The following is a 27,376-nucleotide window of genomic DNA, read 5'->3' as shown; positions in this document are numbered from 1 at the left end:
CAACACAAATAACATCTCATTAAGCTTACCCCCGTAATCCTCTGATATTCTGATGCAATACCGATAACTGATTTTGTGCGCTGGCTGAATTATAACTGGATGAATCTAATTTTTCTGACAATTTTTGAGTATCTCTAGTTTCGATCAGAGGCTGTCTGCATGAATTGTCTACATTAATATTTGCTTTGTGGCTGCCTGTTTTACCAATATGAATGTCATTTTCAGCCTGTCTCTTTTTCTGCCCTCTCTACCCTAAAAGAACTGCTGATCTGTCACTCGTAACCGCTGGTACTTTACCACTTGTGACAGTGCCCCCCCCCCCCAAGTTATTTGCTATTAACCCAGTTAGTTTTCCCTTCCCATTCCTGTTGAGGTGGAGGCCATGCCTGTCCCACCTGCTTGATAGTCCGTAGGAACCATACTGATATGAGACCCCATACCCGATCCAAGCAGCCATTCCACCTCTAAATTAACTCTCCTAACAGGAGAGTTTAAATGAGGCCAGTCATGGTGCCTCAGAACATACACAAGCCGAACACCAGTATGTCTCGTTGCTGAAGCTATCTTTACCAGGTCACTCTCAATTGAATGATTAGGGTTCCTATCTATGCTGTTGCGTGCCCCACCCACCATTACCATGGTGTCTTCCTTTATGACGTCTTTGCAGAGTGAACCTACATCCTCTACCACCTACCCAGACTTTCTCTAGGTTTAAAAAAACTTGTGACCTGGTAACCTGACCCTAGTTCATCCTGCAACAGTTGGCCAAGTCCTTTACCATGTGAACTAACAACAAAACTTAATTGTTCTTCACAGCTTTTTCCGACTTCTTACTTATCAAACACTTTTTGAACATTTGTCCTGTCCACACCTACATCTGTTTGTGGCTCATCAGTTTCCAACTGTAACAACAGATCAAACCTGTTTCCCACATTCACAATCACACTGTCTGAGAACGTCCTATTCCTATTACTTGTATAACCTGTTGTCACTTCCCACCTCTCTTTTCCCTTCTCCACCCCATTAACCTTTCCAGATCTTGTTTCACTTCATCTAGTTCTGCCTGAAGGGCAGCAATCTTCACCACCTGTTCCATTATCTTCCTACCTCTACAGCAAATCCTACACAACCAATGAGCCTTGTTTATTTCCCCAATTCCCATATTACTACAATTACCTACATGAAAGAAACTGAAACAACCTTCACACCACACCCCGTAACTAACAATCCTATAACTTCATAGACTATTCAATTAATATATTAAATTTCCTAGAAAGTTTAGGCCTAAAGTTCGGATACCAATTCAAAACTTCTGGAGAAACAAAAACGATATAATCTGTATTGTTTACATGACAAAACAAAAGGTAAACAAAGAACTAAGCCTACACTATATAAACTTTTCACTTTGGCTACTTACTAGAGAATAAAATGGATAGCATATAGCAACACAAACTTTACTTTATTGAAATAATCACGTAACTTAGAGTATATCACAACATAAACAAATCCTAGTCCAAAATTCGCACCTACGAAATGCATTCTTTTTACGAAAATATGAAAAAAAATGTGAAACCTTAAATTGATAACGTAAAATAGGTATTAAATTACATAATTGTGATGTAATAATATAAGCATCTCGCACTGTGCAGCAATACTTTAGTAGAGGTTGGACTAGTGTAATTTAGACAGTCTCTTTAGATGATTTTTTCCACTTCTAAGTGTCCCACCAATAAAAGAGTCTGGTTGGTCTTCCTCATGAAATTTTTCTTCGTGATGGTTCCAATTTAAGCTGTTTGTAATTGAAATCTCTAGGTATTCTGTTGAATTGACGACCTTTCAATTTGTCAGTCATCGTGTACTCATGTGGAGGGCCTCATGCTTTCTACCGTCTAGAATCAGTTGTCACTTTTTTCACCATACAGGTATGTTATCTAATTCATTTTGTAGTTTGTATTGATTTTTCTAATGATTTCATTAGACTATCCTTGGGTGTAGCAGTGTAGCTATACTTGGGACATTCCTTATGATGCTATGCCCACTTGCAAATCACCTGTCCAATGGAAAACTATACACAAAACAAAGGTTCATTCTAAGCACTGAATTTGCCAGCCTCATACCAAATAAAGTTTGAGTATTGTTGTATCTATTTTCTTCTACTTAAACACCATATGTCAGACTCTGGATTTTACAGACATCTCTTCCACTCTGTGTGCGCTGGGTCAATAGTGATAACATGGCTTCTTTTTAAAATGAATGAACTGATATTGTCATTAAGTGTAACTTTTTTTGTTGGTAACCTCTCTCTCTCTTTTTTTAACAAAACATACATTTTTGTACAGCTCTGAAGAAACAGCTAATTTGGAAGTTTTAAGCTCTCTTTTGTGCAAATCTACTGCTATATGGTTATCTCTTTCTGTGTTTTATGTTTAGTTAGGTTACAGTATTTTTAATTATGCCTAATAGGGTACAATCTTTCCTATGTTTTGGTATATGAGAGTCAGATAAAGAGGTGGTTAAAATATTATTTTTCAGTTTGAATGTACACTAATGTACGAATGTTATTAAAACACATTAACAGTTGGTTACGAAATTGTCAGTGTTTCATAGACATATCATACATTAAAAAGCTAACTTTTTGACTGCCAATTGAAGTGCCAGCAAATTCAGATGTTAATTGCAGCTTGTTCTTTCTGTGCAGACCGGCTCCAGTTTCTAAATTTGTTAGGAGTAGAAGCTTTCTATATTCAATCACTATATCACTTTGTGGTTGTAAATAGTTAAGAAGAAAGATACAGTATTAATGAATTCTAAAACTGTTAATACACATGTGAACTGATGTTTCATTAGGACGTCACTAGCAGAGATGTTGTATGTGCTAGCTCTACTCTGGCAAGTTTAGTTAAATGAAACACAGTCGCTGTGAAGAATCTATAAGTTGGTGCAACTTGCACCTTCATCTTTTTTTCTTATTTACTGAAAAAAATAGAGAGAATCACACAACGAATAGAGTGGGTCTTCTGCAATTTAAATAGGCACCATTTGGTTACCAGCTTGGCACTTAACTAATAAAGAAATTTTATTTGTATCTGTTGTCAATAAATACATTTATTCTTAGTTGGTTTACTGTTGTGTGGAGGTAAAGTTTAGTATCCTATCAAATGATGTCTGAAATCAAGGGAAGTAGTGGTAATATTAGGACAACAGTTTTTGCTAGATGTCTCCTATTTAACTAACTGATCTAGAGTAGTTCCTTACTTTGTGTGTCTCTCATATGGTGATGTGTCTTCCAACAGGTGTTCGAAGAGGAAGCACTTACTTGGGAAGAAAAATTGAATCGTATAAATGCACTGTTTGATGTGTGGATTGATGTACAGAGACGGTGGGTGTATTTGGAGGGAATATTCTCAGGCAGCGCAGATATTAAAGTGTTGCTCCCTGTTGAAACATCTCGTTTCCAAAGCATCAGGTATGTATTATCAATTAGTGGAAAAATGACTCTTCAGTATTTGTTTTTTAAAATCTAGTGTACTCTCCTTGAAGACTTTAAATGTCCAGTGCTTTGCTTCTTTTCCATCATAATAATCAGAGAATTGTGATAAAGTGAACAAACTGGGAGAACTGCATACTTTTCCGAATAGACGAGAATTTGGAGAGAATGTGAAGCTAAGTTGGAGAACAGTTAAAGGGAATACTGTGGTGAATGCAAGTGTGTGTAAAGTTGTGATTAGTTTAATTTAAAACAAAATTAGAGATGTCACAAGTATTAGAGTATTTTGTCATTGAGAACCAACTTTGGAAGATATAATAGAAAAGTGTGAAAGGCTTGTGAATCACGAGTGAATATTGTTTCCATTTACAAATAATATGTTCTGTACAGCACACTATTTCCCTTAATGTGAAATTGACCAATGGAAGATCAAGGATGGTATAACAAAAATATAAATTAGGTAGGATAGATTGTTACCCAACATACAAAGGAGGCATTGGCCACCAGACAGGCACATTTAAATTTCAACATCCCATGTGATGAATAGTGCCTTTGATAGTCTTGATAGGGCAGAGTGGTATACCATCAAAGTATGTTTTACTTATCTGCCAATGTTGGCTGGTTCCAAGACCATAGTGTGAGTGATGAAGACCTCAGTAAATGGTTCAGTATTAGTAAATGAGTCGGTCAAGTGGATGTCCTTTCTGCAGTGCTTTTTAATCTAACTCTTGAAGCAGTCATTCAGAAGCTTCAGATATGTGGTTACATAGGAACAAAGTCAACCCAGATATGTGCATATGCTGATGTAGCAATTATTAGTGGAAGGGTTTCGCTAGAGAGAACACTAGGTCAGCTGAAAGAAGCCACACTACCTCGAGGCATTTGTATTAACAAAAAGAAGACTAAATATATGAATTTCTGGGATAAACTATCAGCAATTGATTTCAATTTTGAATATGTACTCAACTTTATCTGGTACCTAATATTAATAGGACAATTTCCATGTCAAATAAAATAAAACAGTGCATTCTAAGTGGTAATAGATAGTTCCACATGCTTAAGAAATTGTTGGCCTCTAGGTTATTAAATAAACAACTGTAACTTCCAGTTTATATGGTCATGGTCAGACCAGTTGTAACCTTTAGATGTGAAATATGGGCACTAATGAGTGCTGATCAGCAGCAGCTCAGGATATTTGAACGCAGGATTCTGCCCAAGGTCTATGGGAAAATTCAGGATCTGGAGATCCAGAATGAACACTGAGCTGGATCGCCTCATACAAGAAGCTGGCATTGTAAGAACAGTAAAAAGTGGGAGAATAACCTGGCTTGGACATGTCCTTAGGAGGCTAACAACTGAAAAGTTTTTGAGTGGAGGCCAACTGGAAGAAGACAAAGAGGAAGCCCATGAAAGCAGTGGGTAGGTGATGTGAAATAAGATATAAAAATCTTTCGTAGTTAGAGAATGGTGGAGAACTGTGCTGGAAAGAGCAGAAAAGAGGAAACCTGTTGAAGAGGCTAAAACTCGTGAAGGGTTATTAAAACATAATTGGGGGGGGGGGGGGGGGATAGGAGGAAGAGGAGGAGGAGGAGAAGTGATGAGTCGTAATTATAATTCAAACTGTTGTTCCAATATTTTCCATTAATGAATGTTATTTTTACATGATACAATAAAGTATCGACACTAAAGCATAGCCTTGAACAAACAAAGTACAGAAGTGTTTTTCCGAAGTGGTAGTTCAAACCTCAACTGTACCTCATATATCGTACAACAGATCTTATTGTATGACATTTTTGCAGCCCATTATTGTAATGGTTGCACAAACTTTTATTTAAACACAAAAAGTACAGAATGTACTACTTGCTATTACACCAAGCCAGTGAAATCTATTTGTATGGGATTAAGAAAACACTGATAGGAATCTTAAAATTATGCTCTTTATAATAAAAGTGTTTCCTTTATATTGAATGTAATGAGAACTGAAGATCCTGGGACAAAGTTCCTTTACTTCTGACAGATTGTTACTTAGAACCACGTTTGCATCCTGATAGACTTCTTGTTTATGGTTGTTAGTATTGATTCTCAAAATATAGGAATGTCGCATCATTGCCGGCCGGAGTGGCTGAGTGATTCTAGGCGCTACAGTCTGGAACCGCGCGACCACTGTGGGCGCAGGTTCGAATCCTGCCTCAGGCATGGATGTATGTGATGTTCCTAGGTTAGTTAGGTTTAAGTAGTTCTAAGTCCTAGGGGACTGATGACCTCAGAAGTTAAGTCCCATAGTGCTCAGAGCCATTTGAACCGTTTTTTGTTGCATCATTTCCAAATGTTCATCATCTTGCTGTATAAAGTGTTAATCACTTTAAAGTAAATATATTTAAAAACAAAGATGATGTGACTTGCCATACGAAAGCGCTGACAAGTCGATAGAAACACAAACACACACATACATACACTTAAAATTCAAGCTTTCGCAACAAACAATTGCTTCATCAGGAAAGAGGGAAGGAGAGGGGTAGATGAAAGGATGTGGGTTTTAAGGGAGAGGGTAAGGAGTCATTCCAATCCCAGGAGTGGAAAGACTTTCCTTACGGGGAAAAAAAGGACAGGTACACACACACACACACACACACACACACACACACACACACACACACACACAGAGACAAGCAGACATTTGTAAAGGCAAAGAGTTTGGGCAGAGATGTCAGTCGAGGCGGAAGTAAAGAGGCAAAGATGTTGTTGAAAGACAGGTGAGGTATGAGTGGCGGCAACTTGAAATTAGCGGAGGTTGAGGCCTGGCGGATAACGAGAGGAGAGGATATACTGAAGGGCAAGTTCCCATCTCCGGAGTTCTTTCTTACAGGAAAAAAGAAATGGTACCTTCTTCTGCTTGTGTTCCGGTATTTTGACTGTTGATTTTTCTGTTTCCAGTTCAGAGTTCTTGGGCTTGATGAAGAAAGTGACAAAGTCTCCCATGGTTATGGATGTCCTCAACATACCTGGTGTGCAGAGATCCCTTGAGCGATTGGCAGATCTTTTGGGAAAAATACAGAAAGCCCTGGGAGAGTACCTTGAAAGGGAAAGAACTTCTTTCCCAAGGTGAGTTGCATTTATAGCACTGGTATAAAAATTTAACCAAAATTTTGTCTATCTTTCAGTAACATTTTTTTTAGTATGAAAATTTAAGATTTATAAACTATCGTTTTAGAGAACAAGACTTAAGATTTACAATGATTTCATTTCATATTATTGTATTTTATTAATGTTTAGGTTCTATTTTGTGGGCGATGAAGATCTTCTAGAGATCATAGGAAATAGCAAAAATGTAGCTCGTTTGCAGAAACATTTCAAAAAAATGTTTGCTGGTGTAGCTGCCATACTTTTGAATGAAGACAACACTGTCATTACCGGAATTGCATCACGAGAGGGAGAAGAGGTACTTAGTGTTTCATACAGTTTTCTTTTATAGTTCTAATATCATTTCTTTAATAATTTAAAGCCATGAATGTGAATTACATAACAGGAAGTTTCTGATTTTTTGCTTCTAATGTTTAGAAGATTTGTAGCAAATACAGGGTGTCCCAGAATAATGTATACATTCTTTGAAACTGAACATCTTTTTAATGAAAGGCGTTAGAAATACAGTTTTAATGGTGTTACGTGCCTCATGGTCAGATGTGAGGAGTTAAATGTTCAAACTGGTGTCTGTCCACCGCAGTACACCGTCAACAACGATTTAACGACATGCCAACTCTATTGTTTCCAATGGAATAGCATCACAGGCATGCTCAATTTGGTCTCTTAAGATCATCCTGTGTGTGTGTGTGTGTGGTCTTGCAGTGTAAACTGTGTTCTTGAGAGTACCCCATAGAAAGAAGTCTAGAGGAGCTAAATCTGAAGATTGAGCGGGATACTCCACACTCCCTCTTCATCCTATTCATGTGGTTGGGAGTGTACGATTGAGAAATGCCCGCACGTTCAGGTGAAAGTGATGTAGTGCCCCATCCTGTTGAAAGTAATAATCTTCATTTCCAAACACAATGCTAAGCCCCGGAGTTATCATTTCCAACATTTCCAAGTACGATTCGTCCATGACAGTGTTGTCAAAATAGTATAGCCCGATTAACCCTCTAGAAGACAGACCGCACTAGACTGTTACTCCTCGTAGATTAACATGCCTTTGCTTAGTTAATATGGATTCTCCCTGGCCCAGTACACGCAGTTATGGGGGTTAATTGTTCCATCAAGATTAAATGTCGCTTCATCTGACCAAAGAATTTGATCTTGGAAATGTTGCTCTTTTTCATATCTGTTAATGAACTCACAAAATTTGCTTCACCTATCAGGATTATCCTCGTTAAGAGCATGGAAAAGTCTTAGAATGTAGGGCTTAAAGTTTATTTTATTAACACTGATTTTGCAGATCCAAGTCTCACAAGAGTATTGCCTCATAGACTTCTTCGGGGATCGTGCGTGTGTGCCTGGATTACTGCATCTCTCATTGTCTGTTGAACTTCTCTTTTGTCGGCTATGTCCCTTCTTCATGTTGTACACTATTCCTTCGACTCCAAACTTATCTCTGATTCTTGTAATTGTTACTCTTGTCAATTGGCGGTGTTCCAAATTCAAGTCTCCAACTTCGGCGTACCACACTCACATTCTCTGTTTTCCAGTAACACTTGAGCACCCATTTTCGTTGTTCAAATGTTAACGCCATGTTTGCTGACAATCCTGAAACAAAAGAAAGCATTGTTAAGGTTTTCACCACCTTCTAAATTATTACCCATTAAAAATTGTATTTCTGTCTCCTTTAATAAAAGAGAGATTCTGTTTCAAAGAGTGTATACATTATTTTGGGACACCCTGTATATTGGGCGTCCCTCCTAAGAATCAACAAATGAGTTTTCTCTGATGTTTCGGCAGATACTCAGTTTTGTTTTTGCAGTATGTAGCTGGAGTCAGCCCAAGTAAAAGCTGCTTGTCATGTCTTTCATGTGAAGCCCAGCGTCAACAGAGAGCACCTCCTTGTTTCCCCTCTAGAAACAAAATGATTCCGCTAACAAAATTGTGTGTGTCCATTCTGTAGAGTAGTGTGGTGTAGATATGTATTAACAGCGACATTAAAACATGAACAACTTCTAATCCAGCAGCAACTGGGCAGTGCTGTGGCCTGCACTTGCAAAACCCCGTGGCGTTTGGTTGTGAACTAGTACTGGAATGATGGTTCTGCCCAGACCCTGTCACACTCCCTATTACCAAATGTTATATTTTAATTGCCCAACAGAGATGCTATTGCAAAAATGTCCCTAATGTGGAATCCCAAGGTGAGGAATTGCTATGAAATCCTACAGAACTAATGGTGGTGGTGGTGAAATGAAGGAAACTACAAAATAAAAATAAAATTAAATAGATATTTTATTATATTAAAAGCAATGACATAGCGTAAGACAGTCACATTAATATTAGAAAAATTTATTGTAGTAAAGGTATGAAGCAACTGAGGAGAGCACTACCATATCCTAGCTGCACATTCAATCCCCAATACGAATGCAACCCACCAAATATTTTAATTACACCAGTTTTTGAATGAATAATAAATGAAACTATCTCTAGAACCAGGATTAAGAGTACTATGGAAATGGTACATTCCTTTCGCAAACATTAGTACCCACCTATCACTGGAGCCCCTACATATTCTCACCAGTCTGCTGTGACAGTAAGCCATCTGTGCATGGTCACATAAGAAGAAACAGAATCTTGCTAGTCAGGGCTCAGACATTGTGAAGTCCCATCTGATGTTTGAAGTCAGCCCTCGACATCTTAAACCAGTGACCTTTCACATCCACGCTAAGTGTGTCTATCTTCATGTGTCGCTGCCCCCAATTCTGTTGTTTCCGCCATTCTGGCCACAGCTTCCAGTCAGGAAAAACGTTCCTGTTTTCCTCCAGTAGTTTGAAAATTGCCATGTTTAATAAATTCCCATCACAGGTCTCCAGATGTGGCCCAATCAGAGCACATCTTTCTCACCAGTTTACCACCATCTGATGTCGGTAGACAATGGGTGAATCAGTGATTTTTGTACACTTTTTAGTTTCTGGAATCCTAACCTACATGACAAGAACTCCCTGAGGCTCCTCTTCCCACCCCATATTCCCAGCCATTCCAAGACTTGTGATCTCTCACCACCACTCTCAGCCTTTTACAGAGCTGTACTGTGCTGAATACTGCACACATTTAGGACGACGATGGTTCTAACCTTTCTCCGGCCATCCTGAATTTGGTTTTCTGTGATTTCCCTACATCATTTCAGGCAATTGCTGGGATGGTTCTTTTGAAAGGGCATGGCTGATTTCCTTCCCAATCCCTCCCTAATTCGAGCTTGTGCCCCGTCTCTTAATGACCTCGTTATCGACAGGACATTAAACGCTAATCTCCTCCTCCTCTGAATACTGCGAACCCCTTCTTAGCTTGATTAACAGGGGAGTGTGGTGAGCCTTTCAGGTGACTCCTTGATATGCATAAGCTAGAACAAAGCCTCTGAATGCTGTGACATCTCTCCAGTCGTTCTCAGAGTTCTGTGCAAACTAAGCAGTTGTCACACATTTATAGAATAGAACTACAAGCCTCGACTGACAGCCACTTTAGATTTATAAAATACTTTACCCAGCATTAAGTAACCTTATGACTTTTAACTTGATGAAACTGAAGAATCGTGCCTATCGGCTGGTGTGAGAAGGGCCAGACAAATTTAGTATATAAATGGAAGGAGGCAAGCCAGACAGCTTGCAACCTTCCTTGCTGACTGGTTATGCGATGCAGCAGAGCTGCTTAGACACTGCAGAAAGTTATTCTTCATGTTTTACTGTCTCTGTTAATACACGGCAATAAAACTAATATTGCACTCAACTGCTTGGTTGAATAGGCATGTAAAATCCCACTTTAATAATCTTGTTGTCTGTAAAGGGGAAACAGACCCTTTCCATTAACACTAAGTATTGCTTAAAAGATATCAAGAGCAATATTTGTTTCCAACAACTCAATTTACACATTGCAAAACTGGCATTGCAAATAACTGCCAAAACATGAGAGAAAATGTGCCTGACGACTCTTAGGATGGAAACCCTGTGGCTTTTCCTTTGTCTTATTTGACAAATGATAAATACTTAGGCAAAAAACAAACAAAAAGATTTGTAGGTGATAAAGTTACTAACACTGCAGTTGTTGCCAATTCTGTTTACAAAGCTTGTGGTGGTTAACTTACTAGATTTTTATGGTGCTGTACTAAAAAAGAGCAACATACACACACCAAAGAGAAAATAGAATCTTCCTTCACATTGATGAAAATACTGTTTATAAACTAACAAAACTGGTCTAGATTCACTGCACTAAATTTTCTTCTTGTTTAGGTCAAGTTCATGGAGCCAGTTTCAACAGTGGACCATCCAAAGATAAATGAGTGGCTTACATTAGTGGAGAGCCAAATGAGATTGACATTGGCATCATCTTTGGCCCAGGCTGTGCAAGATATTAAGCAGTTCAAAGAAGGTGGTATTGATCCATCAGCTTACATGAACTGGTGTGACAAATATCAGGTAATTCCTTACCTTCTGTTACATATTTCACAGAAGCAGTTATTTGAACATAATTTTTTATAATTAGTACTAAGTAGTTATTTTGCAAGCACATGAGTGTTAAGTAAAATGCTTCCTTTTCCTCTTTCCCCTTTCTTACTGCACAATTTATTGAGTATGCACATATGTAAACCTTTGAAATAATTGTGAATTAAGTTTGGATTATGTAGCATGCCCTTCATTTGTGAAGAATATTTGATGTCAGATAGGTGTAATATCATTTCCTATGAGTAAAATTTTATTTTTTATAATAATAAATTAATCAGTACACTACCTATTAGCTATGCAAGAGAAATGTAAGGCATTGGTGAAACATTAATCCATCTAAATTCAAATGATGATTAGATATTTTGAGGACCTCCATAATTGTCAAGGGAAATGCAGTTTCGCACCCTTGATGACAATGCTAGGAGACATTGAAACTTGTATTCACAGATTTTGTTATAAGGTTCCTCCTTCAAACATGGCCATAAGAAAATTACATTTCTGTAAGGCAGTGACGGAAAAATACCTATTAAATTATCGAACAAACAATACACTTTTTAAATGAATAGAACAAATGGCACTAGTCTCTCCACTCTATGCCTTTCAGCGAATGTTGGAATGTAGTAAATGAAATTGGTTCTATCCATAAAACATAGGGAAGACAAATGAAGTAGTAACAAAGAACTGAATTGAGAGTAATTGACTGGCATCACAATGGAGAAACTGGGTGTGAATACTTACCAATTAATGAAACACACAGTTGGACTGACAGTAAGCCTAACACACAATTTGTGACATCTTCATTCGAAATATTCAGAACTTCAGTTCATAAATTATGATTTTGACCTCCAATTTCATCTTTCCTTTTATTTTTCAATTATAAAATAACAGTAACGCCATATTTAATTTGTGATAAGAGACACTTGTGACAATAGTGCAGGACGTTTGTTATCAAGGTACTTCCTTATGATGTTAACCATTCCATAATGTTTGTTGTAATAATTGATTTTACTTGAGATTTTTACAATACTTAAAGAGAGGTAGAGAGTTGTCATTTATATTGTTTTCAGGCTCAAATAGTGATCTTGGCTGCACAAATTCTTTGGAGCGAGGATGTTGAGGCTGCACTGCATCAAGTAGGTGCTAGTCCTGAACAAGGGATGGCACCTCTGGAGCGTGTTCTTGGCCAAGTTGAGACGACACTTAACGTGCTTGCAGACTCAGTCTTGCAGGAGCAGCCACCTCTGCGGAGAAAGAAACTGGAACATTTGGTAAGGAGAAACTCACTAGTTAAAAGTAGAAATAGCACAAGTGCAAATGTAGTTTATGGAAGTTGTGCAGAATTAGTGTACGAATTTCCTGAGATCTTTTCAAGGTACCATCTGTTGATAATTTCACTGATGCTGATTGTTTAATACTTCTCAGATAAATGAGTTTGTACACAAACGTACAGTCACAAGAAGGCTAATTGCTACGGGAGTATCTGGTCCAAAAGCATTTGAGTGGTTGTGCCAGATGCGCTTCTATTTTGATCCTCGACAAACAGATGTTTTACAGCAGCTTACAATTCACATGGCCAATGCGAAGTTCTTTTATGGGTTTGAATATCTTGGTGTTCAAGACCGGCTGGTGCAGACACCACTTACTGATCGTTGCTACCTTACAATGACACAAGCCTTGGAAGCTAGACTTGGAGGTTCTCCGTTTGGTAAGCACCCATTATACCACATTCTTATTTTTTTTCTTTCAAGTGTGAATTGGCCCTTAATATTTTGATGATAAAAATTATTCCAAGAACAGAGAGAAGCTGAAGTCTGTCTCTGTCTATCTCTCTCGACATTTACATCAAAGTACTTTGATTAATGGTCATTGTGATACAAAAGTTACATGGTTGCTGTTAGAATTCATGGCTTTAAATTCAATGTATGATGATGGAATAAGTTTGTCTTGTGTGAAAATAATGTAAATAACTACAAATGTAAGTTTAATGGTTGTGTGTGTGTGTGTGTGTGTGTGTGTGGTGATGAAAAATTGTTAACCATTTGTGCTAAACTGCCACTTCTCATTTACTTTGTTTACTGTACAGTTGAAATTGTCTGTCTGTTTTCAATCAGTTTGTTTCTTGCAGGTCCTGCTGGAACTGGCAAAACGGAGTCTGTGAAAGCCCTTGGACACCAACTTGGTCGTTTTGTTCTAGTGTTCAACTGTGATGAGACATTTGATTTCCAAGCTATGGGTCGAATTTTTGTAGGACTTTGTCAGGTTGGTGCCTGGGGCTGCTTTGACGAATTCAATCGACTGGAGGAACGTATGTTGTCTGCTGTGTCTCAGCAAGTCCAAACTATACAAGAAGCTCTGAAATCTGCACAGGATGGAAAGAAAGAAGGAAGTAAGTTGTCATTTCACCTCAGTACTGATAAGTGGAAAACTGCAGATTTTGAGGCATGAACGCACTGTCTTTTTATGAAGAGATTGTCCAAGAGTGGGCAGCATAAATTTGATTTTCAGTATTTCACCTAGTTATTGATCATATTTAAAAATTTAAAATTCTGTCATAATCTGCTTATTAAGCAGTATAATTTTATGTTAAACATTTCACACACTAAGACAAGTATTAAAATTAGCAATTGTGTGTTCGTCTTGAGCCAGTTTAACCAACAGTGTACAAATATCTGGACTTCATTTGTCCAGTGTTTGAAAATGAGCAACTTCCAACAAACTTAAAGCATAATTTTTTACCTGTTCTTAACTTTTGTTGCTTACATGCTTCAGATCAAATATTTAACACTTTAACTTATTTGAAAAGTAATGAGACTTTTGAAACTGTTTCATAAATGGCAGTTTGATCCTTTAAAGAATGGGAGTTACGTGGTTGTATTGCATGATGATAAGCTACTGCCGTTACTAACATTAGATATATTTTTAAATCTTGTTTGTATGATTTTTTGCTTTAATTGTATTTCTTTCCTGATAACCTTATTTTCTACTTTTGTTTACATTCTTCAGAAGCTTCTATGATATTATTTTCCCATTTCTCTTCTGTCCTTCTTTATTGCCCTCTTAGTCCCCTCTGTTACACACCCTCTCCTTCCATAGCCTTCTACCCTTCCTCTCCTTACACACCCTCCTCTACCCACACTCCCCAACTGCTCCACACTGTTACCCATAATCTTTGATCACCTCTCTTCCCCACTCCTCTCTTCCCCACTCCTCTCTTCCCCACTCCTCTCTTCCCCACTCCTCTCTTCCCCACTCCTCTCTTCCCCACTCCTCTCTTCCCCACCCACATCATTTTTCCTCCTTCCCTGCCCTACACACACGCACACACGCACACACGCGCACGCGCACGCACACACAAGCTGCCCTCTCCTCCACACATAACTCTACTCATCTCCCTCCCCTTCCTCACATGCCCCTCTTCTCACTCCATGCCTCGTCCTCTCCCCCACATAATCACCCTCCTCTTCCCCTCCCATCCCCAATCTTCACCCTCTATGCTCCTTCCCCTTAACAGTCCATCCGCTCTGCCCAACCATCTCTCATCAATTGTTCCACTACTAGTCTGTGCCCCTATTCCAAATTCAGCCTTTCTTGTTCCTCTAAGGTAAAATGATTTACTTTCTATGATAAGGTGATGCAGTCATTGGAGCGCAATTTCACACTTCGTTTTTTTGCAGGTATAACAGTTGAACTTGTTGGCAAACAAGTACGTGTGTCTACAGATATGGCCATATTTATTACAATGAATCCAGGCTATGCTGGTCGTTCAAATCTGCCCGATAATCTGAAGAAACTGTTCCGTTCACTAGCAATGACAAAGCCAGACAGACAGTTAATTGCAGAAGTTATGCTCTTCTCTCAAGGATTCCGAACAGCAGAAAAGTTGGCTTGCAAGATTGTCCCATTCTTCAAGTAAGATTTCGGATTGGAGAAAGAGTGTGTGTGTGTGTGTGTGTGTGTGTGTGTGGGTGAGAGGGGGTGTGACGGTGAGAGATTGATTGCAGTTAACAATAGTATTAGTGCTAAAGATGTGAAATTGTGAGGAATTATTCATATACAAGATCAAGTCACATTAATTTGTCCATCACCTAAGTTTGACATCACCGTGCAGTCAGTAACAAGTCGAAGACAGCAGCACTAGCAGCAGATGGTATATATTGGGGGTAGGCAGAAAACGGTGCAGGAACAGATTGACATCCAGACTGGGTATGATCATTGACTTTTAGGCGAATGGTGGAAGTATTTCCAAAATGGCTAAGTTGGTAAATACAAACTGTTTGTGTGCTTCCGTTGTTGAATTATAACATGAGTTGCAAAATGATGCTATCCCAAACTGGTGCTGAAGCAAATATGATGCAGCATGAGCCATAGATGGTGGGTGAACTACTGCTGCGGAGATGTGTGTGGGTGAATAGCTGTGTAGCTGTTGAGCAACTGACTGCCCAGATGGACCAAGAAGCTACCAACAGGATTTCCCCAATGCCAATCCGTTGCTGTGTATGAGCCTCCACAGCAGGCCACTGGTTCATGCACCAGTGCTGACTGTTGTTCGTCAGCGACAAGGCTGGAATTTGCTTGCCGATAATGCAACTGGAGGTCATCTGAGTGGCAAGAAGTGTCCTTTTCAGATGAATCATGTTTTATGTTCCGTCAGACTGAAAGCAAATACCCTGCAACAATCATTGCAAGGGTCCAGGCCAGAGGAAGGTGCGTTATGCTTTGGTAAATGTTTTTGTGTCATTACCTGGGTTATCTAGTCATTCTGGAAGGCACAGTGATTCAACACAAATAGGCAGCACAGTGGTTCAACACAAATAGGCATCTGACATTGGAGACCATGTCCACCACTATATACAGTTGTTTTTCCTCAACTTGATGGCTTCTACCAGCTGGCCAACACAACGTGTCACACAGCTTGCAATGTAAGTGCATGGTTTGAAGAGCACCAGGAGGAGTGTATTTTACCCTCCTGGTCACTGAACTTGCCAGATTTAAACCCAGTTGAAAAATCTGTGGCACCGCCTCGATTGGGCTGTTCCCACCAGGGATTGTCATCAGCCGAGAAACATTGTGCAGCTGGTCTCGGCACCAGAGTTGGTATGTCTCTGCATCCCTGTCAGTACCTTGTAGAACCTGATTGACTCTTCCTGCATGTCTCACAGGGTTTTATGCTGCAAAAGGTGATTATTCAGGCTTTTGACAGTCACATTAATTTGACTGGGCAGTGTACTTTCTGTGTAGTGATAAACATAACATACAATGAATTTACTTGAAACATGTTATTTTTGTACATTTTTACTGACTTTGGTAATTGTAACAGTTTAGATCAGATATTTTCTTTGTCCTTATGTAAGTGATTAATGAACTGAAAATGTGCGCATCATACAGCCTTACTTACTGTTTTGTATCTACCATGTGTTAAATTCTCTGGAGTTCAGAACATGGGATTTGTAATATTTAGAATGTAGAAGGCAGTAGGTTTTGAAATAATGAGCCCGCGAAGTGACAGATAAAGCAAATAACTCAGAATGAGTGTATGCTGGGGAGGAGAGATCTGTAAGATATACAGGGTGATTATAATTAAAATTATACTTTCAAACCGCTGTAGAAATAATTCCACTGGTCAGAATGACGTTAAATTGCAGTGGATTATTAGTGGTGATGGGGGAAATATATGGCAGAAGAAAAATAAAGTTTCAAAATGTAGCAATAGATGGTGCAGTAAGCATCATAATTCAATAGTGGTCAACTACAAATGACAAATAAACCGTACAATAATGCCTAAGGTGTATGTTTGACGTAAAACTATACTACTCAGTGTCCATGGATGTACAGGTGTGGTACTGTTAGTTACATAAGCCCATCCACCATGGCAAGGTCACATCAGATGGGAAAATTTTGATTTTAATTGTCCTGAGGCCAAAAACTGCATAAAAAGAATCAATCAAAATCAAATCGGATTATTAGTTTACGTGCGAGGGGTGCAAAACATGTTTCATATGCTCTCCACCATTTTAGCAACAAGTTGAAATCGAGATATAGCATGTTTAACAACTGATTGAAGTGTTTCCAGAGTCACATTCAGAATGTGTTGCACAATGCATGCCTTCAATGCATCGAAGTTTGCAGTCGGAACACTGAACACATCATCTTTCAGATAGCCCTGCAGGCAGAAGTCACACGGATTAAGATCAGGTGATCGGGACAGTCAGGCTGTAGGGAAATGGCAGCTGATAATTCTAGCATTTCCAAAATGGCACTTCTGCAGCTGCTTAACTGGATTTGCAATGTGTGGAGGTGCGCCATTTTGCATAAAAGTGATCCCATCCACACATCTATGCTGTTGGAGAGCTGGAAGGATGGGATTGCGCAAAAGACTCTCCTAAAGCTTACTAGTGACGGTACAGGTAACAGCACCAGAAGCACGAGTATCTTTGAAAAAATATGGCCCTATGATTAATAATGCCATAAAGCCACACCACCCAGTGACCTTTTCATGATGATGTGGTACTGGTTGATTTTCGTGTGGATTTTCCTCTGCCCGTATTCGACAATTCTGTGTATTGACGTGTCCTGTCAGAAGAAAGTGGGCTTCGTGTGTTCACAAAATCTTCCATGGTCAATCATTGTCCACTTCCATGCGAGCAAGAAATTCTAAAACTATACGGATCTGTTCCTTCAACCCTGAAATGGAAATGGTGTAGCTACAAATCATTGCCCTCTGAACAGAATTTTAAGAACTTCACTGTAGTCAAAACTGTCTTACACAGATTAATAAATGTATGTGAACCAAGCTAAACTCACAGTAGATGTTGAAAATAAAGATAATAAACAGAACTGGCTCAGGACAGAACTGGATGAAAATACTAGCTGAACATTCACATGAAACATCTGAGAAGAGCTCATAAAATAATTTTCACAAAGGTCTCTCTTGCTGGCAGTTCAACAGGAAGCAATTCGTGCACATGGGTAATTTTGAATGGATAGCAAAGAAGATCCAGAATGAGATTTTCACTCTGCAACGGAGTGTGTGCTGATATGAAACTTCCTAGCAGATTAAAACTGTCTGCCAGACCGAGACTCGAACTCGGGACCTTTGCCTTTCGCGGGTAAGAAGTGCTCTACTACCTGAGCTACCCAAGCATGACTCATGCCCTGTCCTCACAGCTTTACTTCTGCTAGTACCTGGTCTCCTACCTTCCAAACTTTACAGAAGCTCTCCTGAGGAGAGCAGTAGAGCTTCTGTAAAGTTTGGAAGGTAAGAGATGAGGTACTAGCAGAAGTAAAGCTGTGAGCACAGGGCGTGAGTCATGCTTGGGCAGCTCAGGTAGTAGAGCACTTTCCCGTGAAAGGCAAAGGTCCCGAGTTAGAGTCTCGGTCCGGCAGACAGTTTTAATCTGCCAGGAACTTCAGCAAAGAAGGATGTTTTGTAGGATTTTACACACTGTGCTCATGGGTACGTCCAATGACAGAGAAATTCTCCGTGCACTACACATTTGCACACCATCACTGAACTACTCCTGCTTTGCTGTGGCCACTGCTTCCTCCGACATCGAATCAATTCATTTCCTCCCTCTACCAGGTTGCACACCAAACGAACGTGTCTTTCCAAATTTCCGAATCCTTTTCTCCAGACCCACGGCAGTCATCAGACCAATGCCTTTTTTTCAAACCCTTCAATGTCTGGAACTTCTGCAGAGCGATGGGTGCACAATAATCCTTCTTGTAATACAGCTTTACAAGCAAAGCACGATCCTGCATTGAGACAGTCATGGCGAATGTCCCAGATGTAAAAGTAGGAAAAGCCGTGTACCTGATGTCTTTATACCAAGTTTAATGGGTCGTGCGCATGACAGCTGTTTTCATTTATGTATTGACATGTACAGCATTATCTATTGATCAATTTTCATACTATTTTTTTTCTTTTGCCATACATTCTCCCCCTTCTTCGATAATATTTCGTTGCAATTTGATGTCATTCTGACCACCGATGTTATTTCTGCAGCGTTTTAAAAGTTTAACTTTAATTATAATCACCCTGTATAATAAAGTTTCAAATTATTAAACGGAAGGTGGATTAATAGAAAAACTGCTGTCTAGTGAGATTTGAACAGAACTGAAGTAAATACAAAAGACAAGGAGGGAAGGAGAGTAAGGAGTCATTAAATTTGTTGTTTTGTTCTGATTTGCCTGCAGCAGTTTATTTACCAATGTTCAGAATGTCTCGTAGATGGAGAAGTATCTTGCATTTCTTTTGGACCTAAATTTTGATTTCAGTTAGCAGACTTTTCCAGATTCTTCTGCTTTTGAACATGAAGCAAAGATGGACCGCAGGTAACTCAGTTTTTATGAGATAACATTTGTTTTACCTTCTTCAGATTATGTGGTGAGCAACTATCAAATCAATCCCATTATGATTTTGGTCTTCGAGCTTTGAAGTCGGTGCTTGTAAGTGCCGGTAATGTCAAGCGAGATCGCATAATGAAAATTAAAGAAAGTAAAAAACTGAGAGGTGAATCTAACATTGATGAAGCTTCCATAGCAGAAAACCTTCCAGAACAAGAGGTAAGTGCCATTTTTAGTGTGAATTTTAGTCATGCAAGGTGTGGACAAAAATATGGAAACTAGCCAAGCCTGCATGTTGCACTATTATATTTGACCACGGAGGGCACCGCTACATTGTCCTTGATGCATTGCAAGTGTCAGTCACGGTCAGAACAGTTTTCTGTGTCAGTGCATTTGAACGTGGGTAAAGTGTTGTTGCTCGTTCAATGGATGCTTCAAGAACGAAGGTAGTGGAAGTGTTTGGTGTTTCAAGAGGCACTGTATCAAAAATTTGTACCGCATACAAGGAAAGCAGAAAGACAGCTGCTAAGTCTCAACTCGTACGAAGAAATGTGTCGAGTGATTGTGACAGATGGTCATTGAAGGTAATTGTGACGAAAAATAAGATGACAGCTGCAAAAGTCACTGCAGAACTGAATGTCACACTTGCGAAACTTGTCAGCACCAAAACAGCTCAAAGGGAGCTGCTTAAGCAGGGAATTGAAGGGTGAGAATTCTAAAACCATTAGTGATGCAGGTGCCTGTAACTGGAATATGTGGTATCAGAGCTGTAAAACCTGGATTATTGAGCAATGGAAGGTTCCATCTGTTTCCAACTTCTGGCAGAGTTTGTCCCAGTTACGAAACATGATGTGGGTTTGGTGATGATTTGGGCAGCCATCTCATGGTATTCCATAGGCTCCGTGGCTACTCTACAAGTTCGTATTACTGCTAAGGGTTATGTGACCATTTGGCTGATGAGGTCCATCCTATGGTACAGTGTTTGTTTCCCAATGCTGACATGTTGCAAGGCAACAGGGCCCCTGGTTGCACGACTCGCATTATACAGGACTGGCTTTGTGAGCACGGCAGCCGGCCGGAGTGGCTGAGCGGTTAAAGGCGCTAAAGTCTGGAACCGCACGACCGCTACGGTCGCAGGTTCGAATCCTGCCTCGGGCATGGATGTGTGTGATGTCCTTAGGTTAGTTCGGTTTAAGTAGTTCTAAGTTCTAGGGGACTTATGACCACAGCAGTTGAGTCCCATAGTGCTCAGAGCCATTTGAATTTGTGAGCACGGCGATGAATTTTCGCATCTATCCCGGCCACCACAGTCACCAGATCTCGATGTTATTGAGGCTCTGTGATCTACTTTGGAGAGAAGATTGGGAGATTGCTGTCCACCTCTATCCTGGTTACCTGAACTTTCCAGTGTTTTGCAGGAAGAATTCCCTTGAAACCCATACAGTACTTGTATTTATCCTTAATAAGAGATAGCTGGAAGCTGTTTTCAATGCCAGTGGTTTTCCTGCACCTTTTTAGGCATGGTGACGTGTTTTGGTGTTTCCACATTGTTGTCCACCCCCAGTAAATCTAAACAATCTGGCTTTTTCCTGTGAATCATTAAAATTTCTTCACCACTTTCAGTAATGTCCAGTTTTAATAACAAAGGGTAAGTTAGTTAACAAAATACAGATTTTTGTTGTGATACATCATAATCAATTTCGTGGCTTAACTGTAATTTCATATGGCGTGCAGGCGTAATAAATTTAAAAAATATTCTCTCTCTCTCTTTTCCAGATTCTTATACAATCAGTATGTGAAACAATGGTTCCAAAACTTGTTGCTGAGGACATTCCTTTGCTTTTCTCACTGTTGTCTGATGTCTTCCCTAATGTAAACTACACACGGGCTGAGATGGCTGGTAAGTATGTTAGGATGTATTTGTTGAAAATGTATTTTCTGAACTTTCTTAACAACACTTGACCTCTGATACGGCAATCTAAAGAATGTTAAGCAGTATCTTATAAGAAAATTAAAATTAGAAATAAAACCTGTTGCATATGTGACCAGGGTGAGTTACTGGCAGTCAAAGAAGATAGACTGTGTTAGAAGTGTATCAAAACTAGTTCTATTATTTTCAGATTTACCTGTTTATTGCCTTCCTTAGTTTAGTTTTGTGTGTTGTATGTAACAATTATGGAGCTGTGTGAATGATAAAACTAGGTATGCCTGCATCTTATAAAAAGCAGAAATCATGTTATCCACCTCTCCATAAATTTGAATAAGAACGAAATTCTTGAAAGCCTGCTTAATGGAAATGGGCTCTCTAATAACTACAAAAGTGAGCCTGAACGTCTATGAGTTCACACTAAATTCAATATTTGTGGGATGACCGTTTTTCATGTAGGCTACTTTGGTTATCTAGTCTTTAACGTTACTGGTGACTGATGCGGAGTTCCTGGATTTCTGCTTGGGATTTTTCTGTAGTAGAAAGGTTTGAGCAAATAGGAAGCTGTTTCATAAAATAATCAGGGAAATTGACACACTAACTGTGCCACAGTGGCATCAGGTTATAAGAACTGGACCAGGTTTTATTTAGATGAGTTGTTTGTGATCAGGTAGTCTGGAAGTAAAAATATTTTATCCTGAAGCATTATGTTTTTTAAAATAATTATTCCTCTGGGAGAAAGTTAGAGGATAGGGTTCAAAAAACTAAGATGCACAGACTGTCAAAAGTAGAAGACAAGATGTAAATGATAAAATTATTTACCGGTAACCTGCCATGCATGTTCCTTTATTTCATTAAGATCTTCATTGCTGAAAATTATTTTATGAGCTCTTCTCAGATGTTTCTTGTGAATGTTCAGCTAATATTTTCATCCAGTTCTGTCCTGAGCCAATTCTGTTTATTATCTTTATTTTCAATATCTACTGCGAGTTTAGCTTGGTTCACATACATTTCTTAATCTGTGTAAGACAGTTTTGACTACAGTGAAGTTCTTAAAATTCTGATCAGAGGGCAATGATTTGTAGCAACACCATTTCCATTTCAGGGTTGAAGGAACAGATCCGTAAAGTGTGCCAGGAAGAATACCTAGTATGTGGTGAAGGAGAAGAGCAAGGTGGAACCTGGATGGAAAAGGTAAAAATGAAGTATGCCAATCTGTTGTTAGTGTTGGGACTTTACTAAGTGGCATGTTCAGTGTAAATAATGTTTTTACTTACTTACATAATGTTTGTTCTTACTTTCAATACTTGCAAAGGGATCTGTTGGAGAAACATGGATTGAAAAGGTATGCAAATTTGCAATAGTGCAAAATTTGTTTGTGCAAAGTGGTGTAAATACTTTTTGCATGAAGTGCAGTTTGATGTAATTTTAACATTGTGAAATTTATTTTATAGTGCTGGGTACATGTTACTAGTTTTCCTTATCATACAGCACAGCATAAAATTTTCTGTCTCCCCCTTCCCTGTCCCTAATAACTTATCTCTCATTGTTTCTGTTGTTATGACATATTCTCTTTGATGGTCAGTCTTATTCAAAAGGAACTGTGTAATTCATCAGCTTATCCATTGCTGATAAAACACTATGAGAGTACAATTTAGGAATTTATTCAAACGCAAACATATGTTGTCAGTTCAGGAGAAGACACAGTGATTGAAGACACACGTTTCAAAATTCCTTTGTGTTAATTTCTGAACTTGCTCCTTTGCTGAAATTGTTATGGCGTAATCACTATCACATTCAAAATAAATATTACAGTGGTGTAGATATACGAATACATGTTTTTGAGAACAACTTATTCATTAATAAATATTTCAAATTATGAATTGAACATATATGAGAAGGTATTAAGGCTCAAATGAAACTGTTGCCATGCTTTGAAAACAACAAACCTTTCTTGAATTTGATTTATATGTATTAGTTTAACCAGACTGTGGTACATAATCCAAAGAATTTTTGATTATATTTATCATGTACCATATTGTCTTCTGAAATCAACATGCTTGTTCGTTAGTTTGTCCTCAGGAAGGTACATTAACAACTTAGAAAATTAGAATCAATAGAGGCATATTTCAGGATGACATATCAAGGCACTTTTGGTTCTCAGCCCACTGTCATATTTATCATATTTACTCAGTTTGAGTACCATAAAAATCAGCAGTGACTTTAACCATGTATTAAGTAATCTGGCGTACATGGATGGTATTGAACTATACGTTTCAACAGAAATGCAGATGACCCACCTCCCACAAATTGTAACAGTGTCTCCTAGAAACAGAAGCATGCCATTTAAGCTGGGTAAATATGGGAGTATGAACATAAGGAAGGGAAAAAATCCAAACTGCTGGGTTTTAGATAAGCAGTGGAAACATAACCTAAAAGCATTTAGACCTCCTTCAAGGAAGATGACCGTTGCATAAAAAAATAGATTGCCTTATGAGTACATAGTCATAATGTCCTCAATTTGAAATCCAAACTAAGTGGGAAAAACCATCTTAAGTGCCATTAATACAGATGCAGTTCCACTGCTAACCTGCACTTTTGGCCCCATCAACTAGTACTAGATGAAAAATCTGGAAGATATACAGTGGAAAACATGGGGAATTTTTTTTTTTTTTTGCAAAGTACGACGTCAGTCATTCTAAATAATCTGCAGAAAAGCTGACTATCCCACATGATGAAGGGGGCAGGAATGTAACAGAATCTGAGCAGTTCATTCAGCCAAAGCTTGTGAAATGCATTAAATAAGGCACCCAGAAGCAAAGCTGTTACAAATATTCCAAAATAAATAAAAGTTACATTTCAGTAACTGTTATGAGTGAGTGCTGTGGAATCATCGAGTTAACAAAAGTGTTAAAACAGTTTTAGAACTAGACTTTTGTAGGAAAAAATATTAATGTTACTTTCATAAACTAATTATAAGAAAAGTTTTAAAAATTTTTATTCATGTTTTGCTTTTTTCAACAGGTTCTCCAGTTGTACCAGATTTGCAACTTGAACCACGGCTTAATGATGGTAGGCCCAAGTGGTTCTGGCAAGACAACTGCATGGAAAATCCTGTTGAAAGCACTTGAACGCTTTGAAGGCATTGAGGGTGTGGCACATGTCATTGATCCCAAGGCAATTTCAAAAGAGGCTCTTTATGGTGTGTTGGATCCCAACACAAGAGAATGGACTGATGGACTTTTCACCCATATTCTCAGGTATTATCAGACAGAGAGACCATTTCAAATAAAATATCCCAGTCACTCTAAAAGAAGAGACCACATGGTTTTTACTCTGTAGATACCTTTCTTGCCTTCTTTCTCTCTGAAAGATAACTTGCCAAATGGTGCAGAGAGAGCTGTTGTAACATTAATCAAATATTAAGAGAAACACACTGAAGCCGATAAGTAGTGGCTGTAATTTAAATGTACCAAATATTGATCAGTTTTGCTTCTGTTATGTTTTGGTAGCTTATTTTAGTAATGTATATTGTGCCACTTACAATGTATGGTCTTCAATTTTACAGGAAGATAATTGACAATGTACGTGGTGAAATTAACAAACGGCAGTGGATAATTTTTGATGGTGATGTGGATCCTGAGTGGGTTGAGAACTTGAACTCTGTGCTGGATGATAACAAGTTGCTTACCCTGCCAAATGGAGAAAGACTCTCACTTCCACCTAACGTTAGAGTGATGTTTGAGGTTAGTTAAATATCTCTTGCTTATATTATTTGAGCATAATTATTTCTTTTGTTGTCTGTGGCATATAAGAGGTATGTGAAGAATATAAATTGTTAGTATGTAACAATGGAATCGATGTTGGAATGATGACAATATTTTGGAAAGGATAGTTGCTACTCGTCATAGTGCAGATGCTGGGTCGCAGATAGACACAACAAAAAGACAGTCAGACAAAGCTTTTGGCCAAACAGGCCTTCATCAGAATACAAGCACTCACTCACTCACACGACCAGTCTCTGGCTGCCACATTTAGAGTCTGGTCTAGGCAGCCAGAGACTGTGGTTGTGTGTGTGTGTGTGTGTGTGTGTGTGTGTGTGTGTGTGTGTGTTTTCACTACACATAACAAATCTGATTAGGCAAAATTTCATTGGAATGAAACATCTGTTGTGTTCAACAGACCTACATTGTGCTGCCAATTTGCACACAATCATTTGAGACCTTTGCTGACAAAGATCTGGGAGTTCAGGTAAAAAGGCTATATTCAGAGGGTAAACAGTGAAAATATAGTATTTTCATTCACATTATTTCTTTTTATAAATGTCACAATTAAAAATTATTATTATTATTATTAAATTTAACTTCTGTATACCTTTTGCCTTAATTTTTGTTATAGGTTCAAGATCTTAAGTATGCAACTTTGGCTACTGTTTCTCGCTGTGGTATGGTGTGGTTCTCAGAGGATGTTCTGTCAACAGAAATGATTTTTGAGAATTACATGTCCCGTCTTAGGAACATACCACTTGAGGAAAGTGATGAAGATTCTGGCTTTGGTAAAAAGACAGAGAAAAAAGAAGATGTAATGTCACCTGCATTACAGGTAATAAAAAAGTGATAACTGAGTAGTGATAATCTATCATGATAATCTATCAGTTACAGAAACACTCACTTTCACTGACCAATAATAATTCTTTTAGATCCAGAATGAGGTTGCCAGCATTCTTCAGCCTTTCTTTTCCCCTGATGGTCTTGTGGTAAAGTGCCTGGAGTTTGCTATGAAGCAAGAACACATTATGGACTTCACTAGATTAAGAGCTTTGAGTTCATTGTTCTCCATGGTCAACCAAAGTGTGAGGTAAAAAATTATTTTCATTTATGCTGATATTTCTGTGATTTAGTTTCAGCATTTAAGGTTTCAGTACCATTCTACTGAAATAAAATGTTTGTAAAGTCACTGATCTGCATAAATCTTCAAATGTTGTAATCATTCTTTTTATGGAGTGGCCAGAACTGTATAAGTCCATTTTGGAAGGAAAAGAAGAGAAAAAAAATTAAGTTGCTTAAGCAACTGTGCTGCAGTAACCTAGTTCTTTTGCATTGTTTGCTCTACCATTATCTGCTAATTACCTCCATGTTGTTAATGGTTATTGCTTTCTTAGTGATTTCACATTTCACTGACAGTGACATAAAATTTTCTGTGCAAAATCTGGAATGGGGCATTCTGTTAAATGAGTTATTCAGGTTGACTCAGTTATAGAGCAATTCTTCATATTAACATTGAGAATTCCTTTTGAAATGATATTACTTTGCAGTGGAATTTGAATTTTAACCTGAACCTGCATCTGTATGTTATGTTCTGTTGCATTTGTCCTTATGTCCAACATGTTACATAGAAAGATAAAAACTTTCATAATAACAGAACAATAATGAAACATAATAAAACTGAAGGGATACCATAACTGACACGCCTCCACATTTTATGGTAGGAACTAAGTAAGCCAGCCGTAAGTTTCTTCAGGTGTCCATCATGCATAAACTGTACTTAGCAGAAACATTGAGAGATATTGGGACTGTAGGCAACATTGTAAGACTTCTAATGATAAAAAATAAGTTAGATGCAGTTATTCTGTTAATGTAGCTTGAGTTAAATTTTAAGTGCAGAATCAATTTAGATTGAAATAGGATGTCATTGGCATCACTTCAATGCTGCAACAGGTGCTAACAGTATTCCTTTCAGTTCAAAATGCTTTCTTGTACTTTGTCTTTCAAGTGAAAGTTTTGTTAAACTTTCTTCTCTCTTGCATAAAACACACTCAAAATTTCTTCCTATTTCTTATATTTCTGTTTTATCTTGACTAAATCTGCTTTTAGAGTGTGTAAATGGGAAATGGAATTTGTGTGTTTGTGAACACTGTTCTGTTTGTTTCCATTCCCATTGCTCAAACATAAAATCTCCCATTCTATCACAATGTTCTCATTTTTTAGTGAAAATTTC

The 27,376-nt window shown here is 38.4% G+C and overlaps 1 protein-coding gene across 2 annotated transcripts in view; it reads left to right on the top strand.

Annotated features, from left to right (window-relative positions):
- Positions 1–27,376, top strand: part of LOC124605656 (dynein heavy chain, cytoplasmic) — a 232,432-nt gene that overhangs the window by 92,820 nt on the left and 112,236 nt on the right. For both annotated transcript variants that reach the window (XM_047137483.1, XM_047137482.1), the window contains 15 exons: positions 3,294–3,466; positions 6,422–6,589; positions 6,761–6,926; positions 10,897–11,082; positions 12,177–12,377; positions 12,532–12,814; positions 13,235–13,495; positions 14,784–15,018; positions 19,485–19,671; positions 21,229–21,352; positions 22,485–22,573; positions 24,404–24,639; positions 24,948–25,125; positions 25,778–25,981; positions 26,079–26,236. In XM_047137483.1, the coding sequence (XP_046993439.1) occupies positions 3,294–3,466; positions 6,422–6,589; positions 6,761–6,926; positions 10,897–11,082; positions 12,177–12,377; positions 12,532–12,814; positions 13,235–13,495; positions 14,784–15,018; positions 19,485–19,671; positions 21,229–21,352; positions 22,485–22,573; positions 24,404–24,639; positions 24,948–25,125; positions 25,778–25,981; positions 26,079–26,236 (2,849 nt within the window). The remainder of the gene's footprint in view (positions 1–3,293; positions 3,467–6,421; positions 6,590–6,760; positions 6,927–10,896; positions 11,083–12,176; positions 12,378–12,531; positions 12,815–13,234; positions 13,496–14,783; positions 15,019–19,484; positions 19,672–21,228; positions 21,353–22,484; positions 22,574–24,403; positions 24,640–24,947; positions 25,126–25,777; positions 25,982–26,078; positions 26,237–27,376) is intronic.

This window comes from Schistocerca americana, chromosome 3 (assembly GCF_021461395.2).
Source record: "Schistocerca americana isolate TAMUIC-IGC-003095 chromosome 3, iqSchAmer2.1, whole genome shotgun sequence".
Lineage (NCBI taxonomy): Eukaryota > Metazoa > Arthropoda > Insecta > Orthoptera > Acrididae > Schistocerca > Schistocerca americana.
Note: the sequence above shows the minus strand (reverse complement) of the source record. Positions and strands in the feature narration are given on the sequence as shown.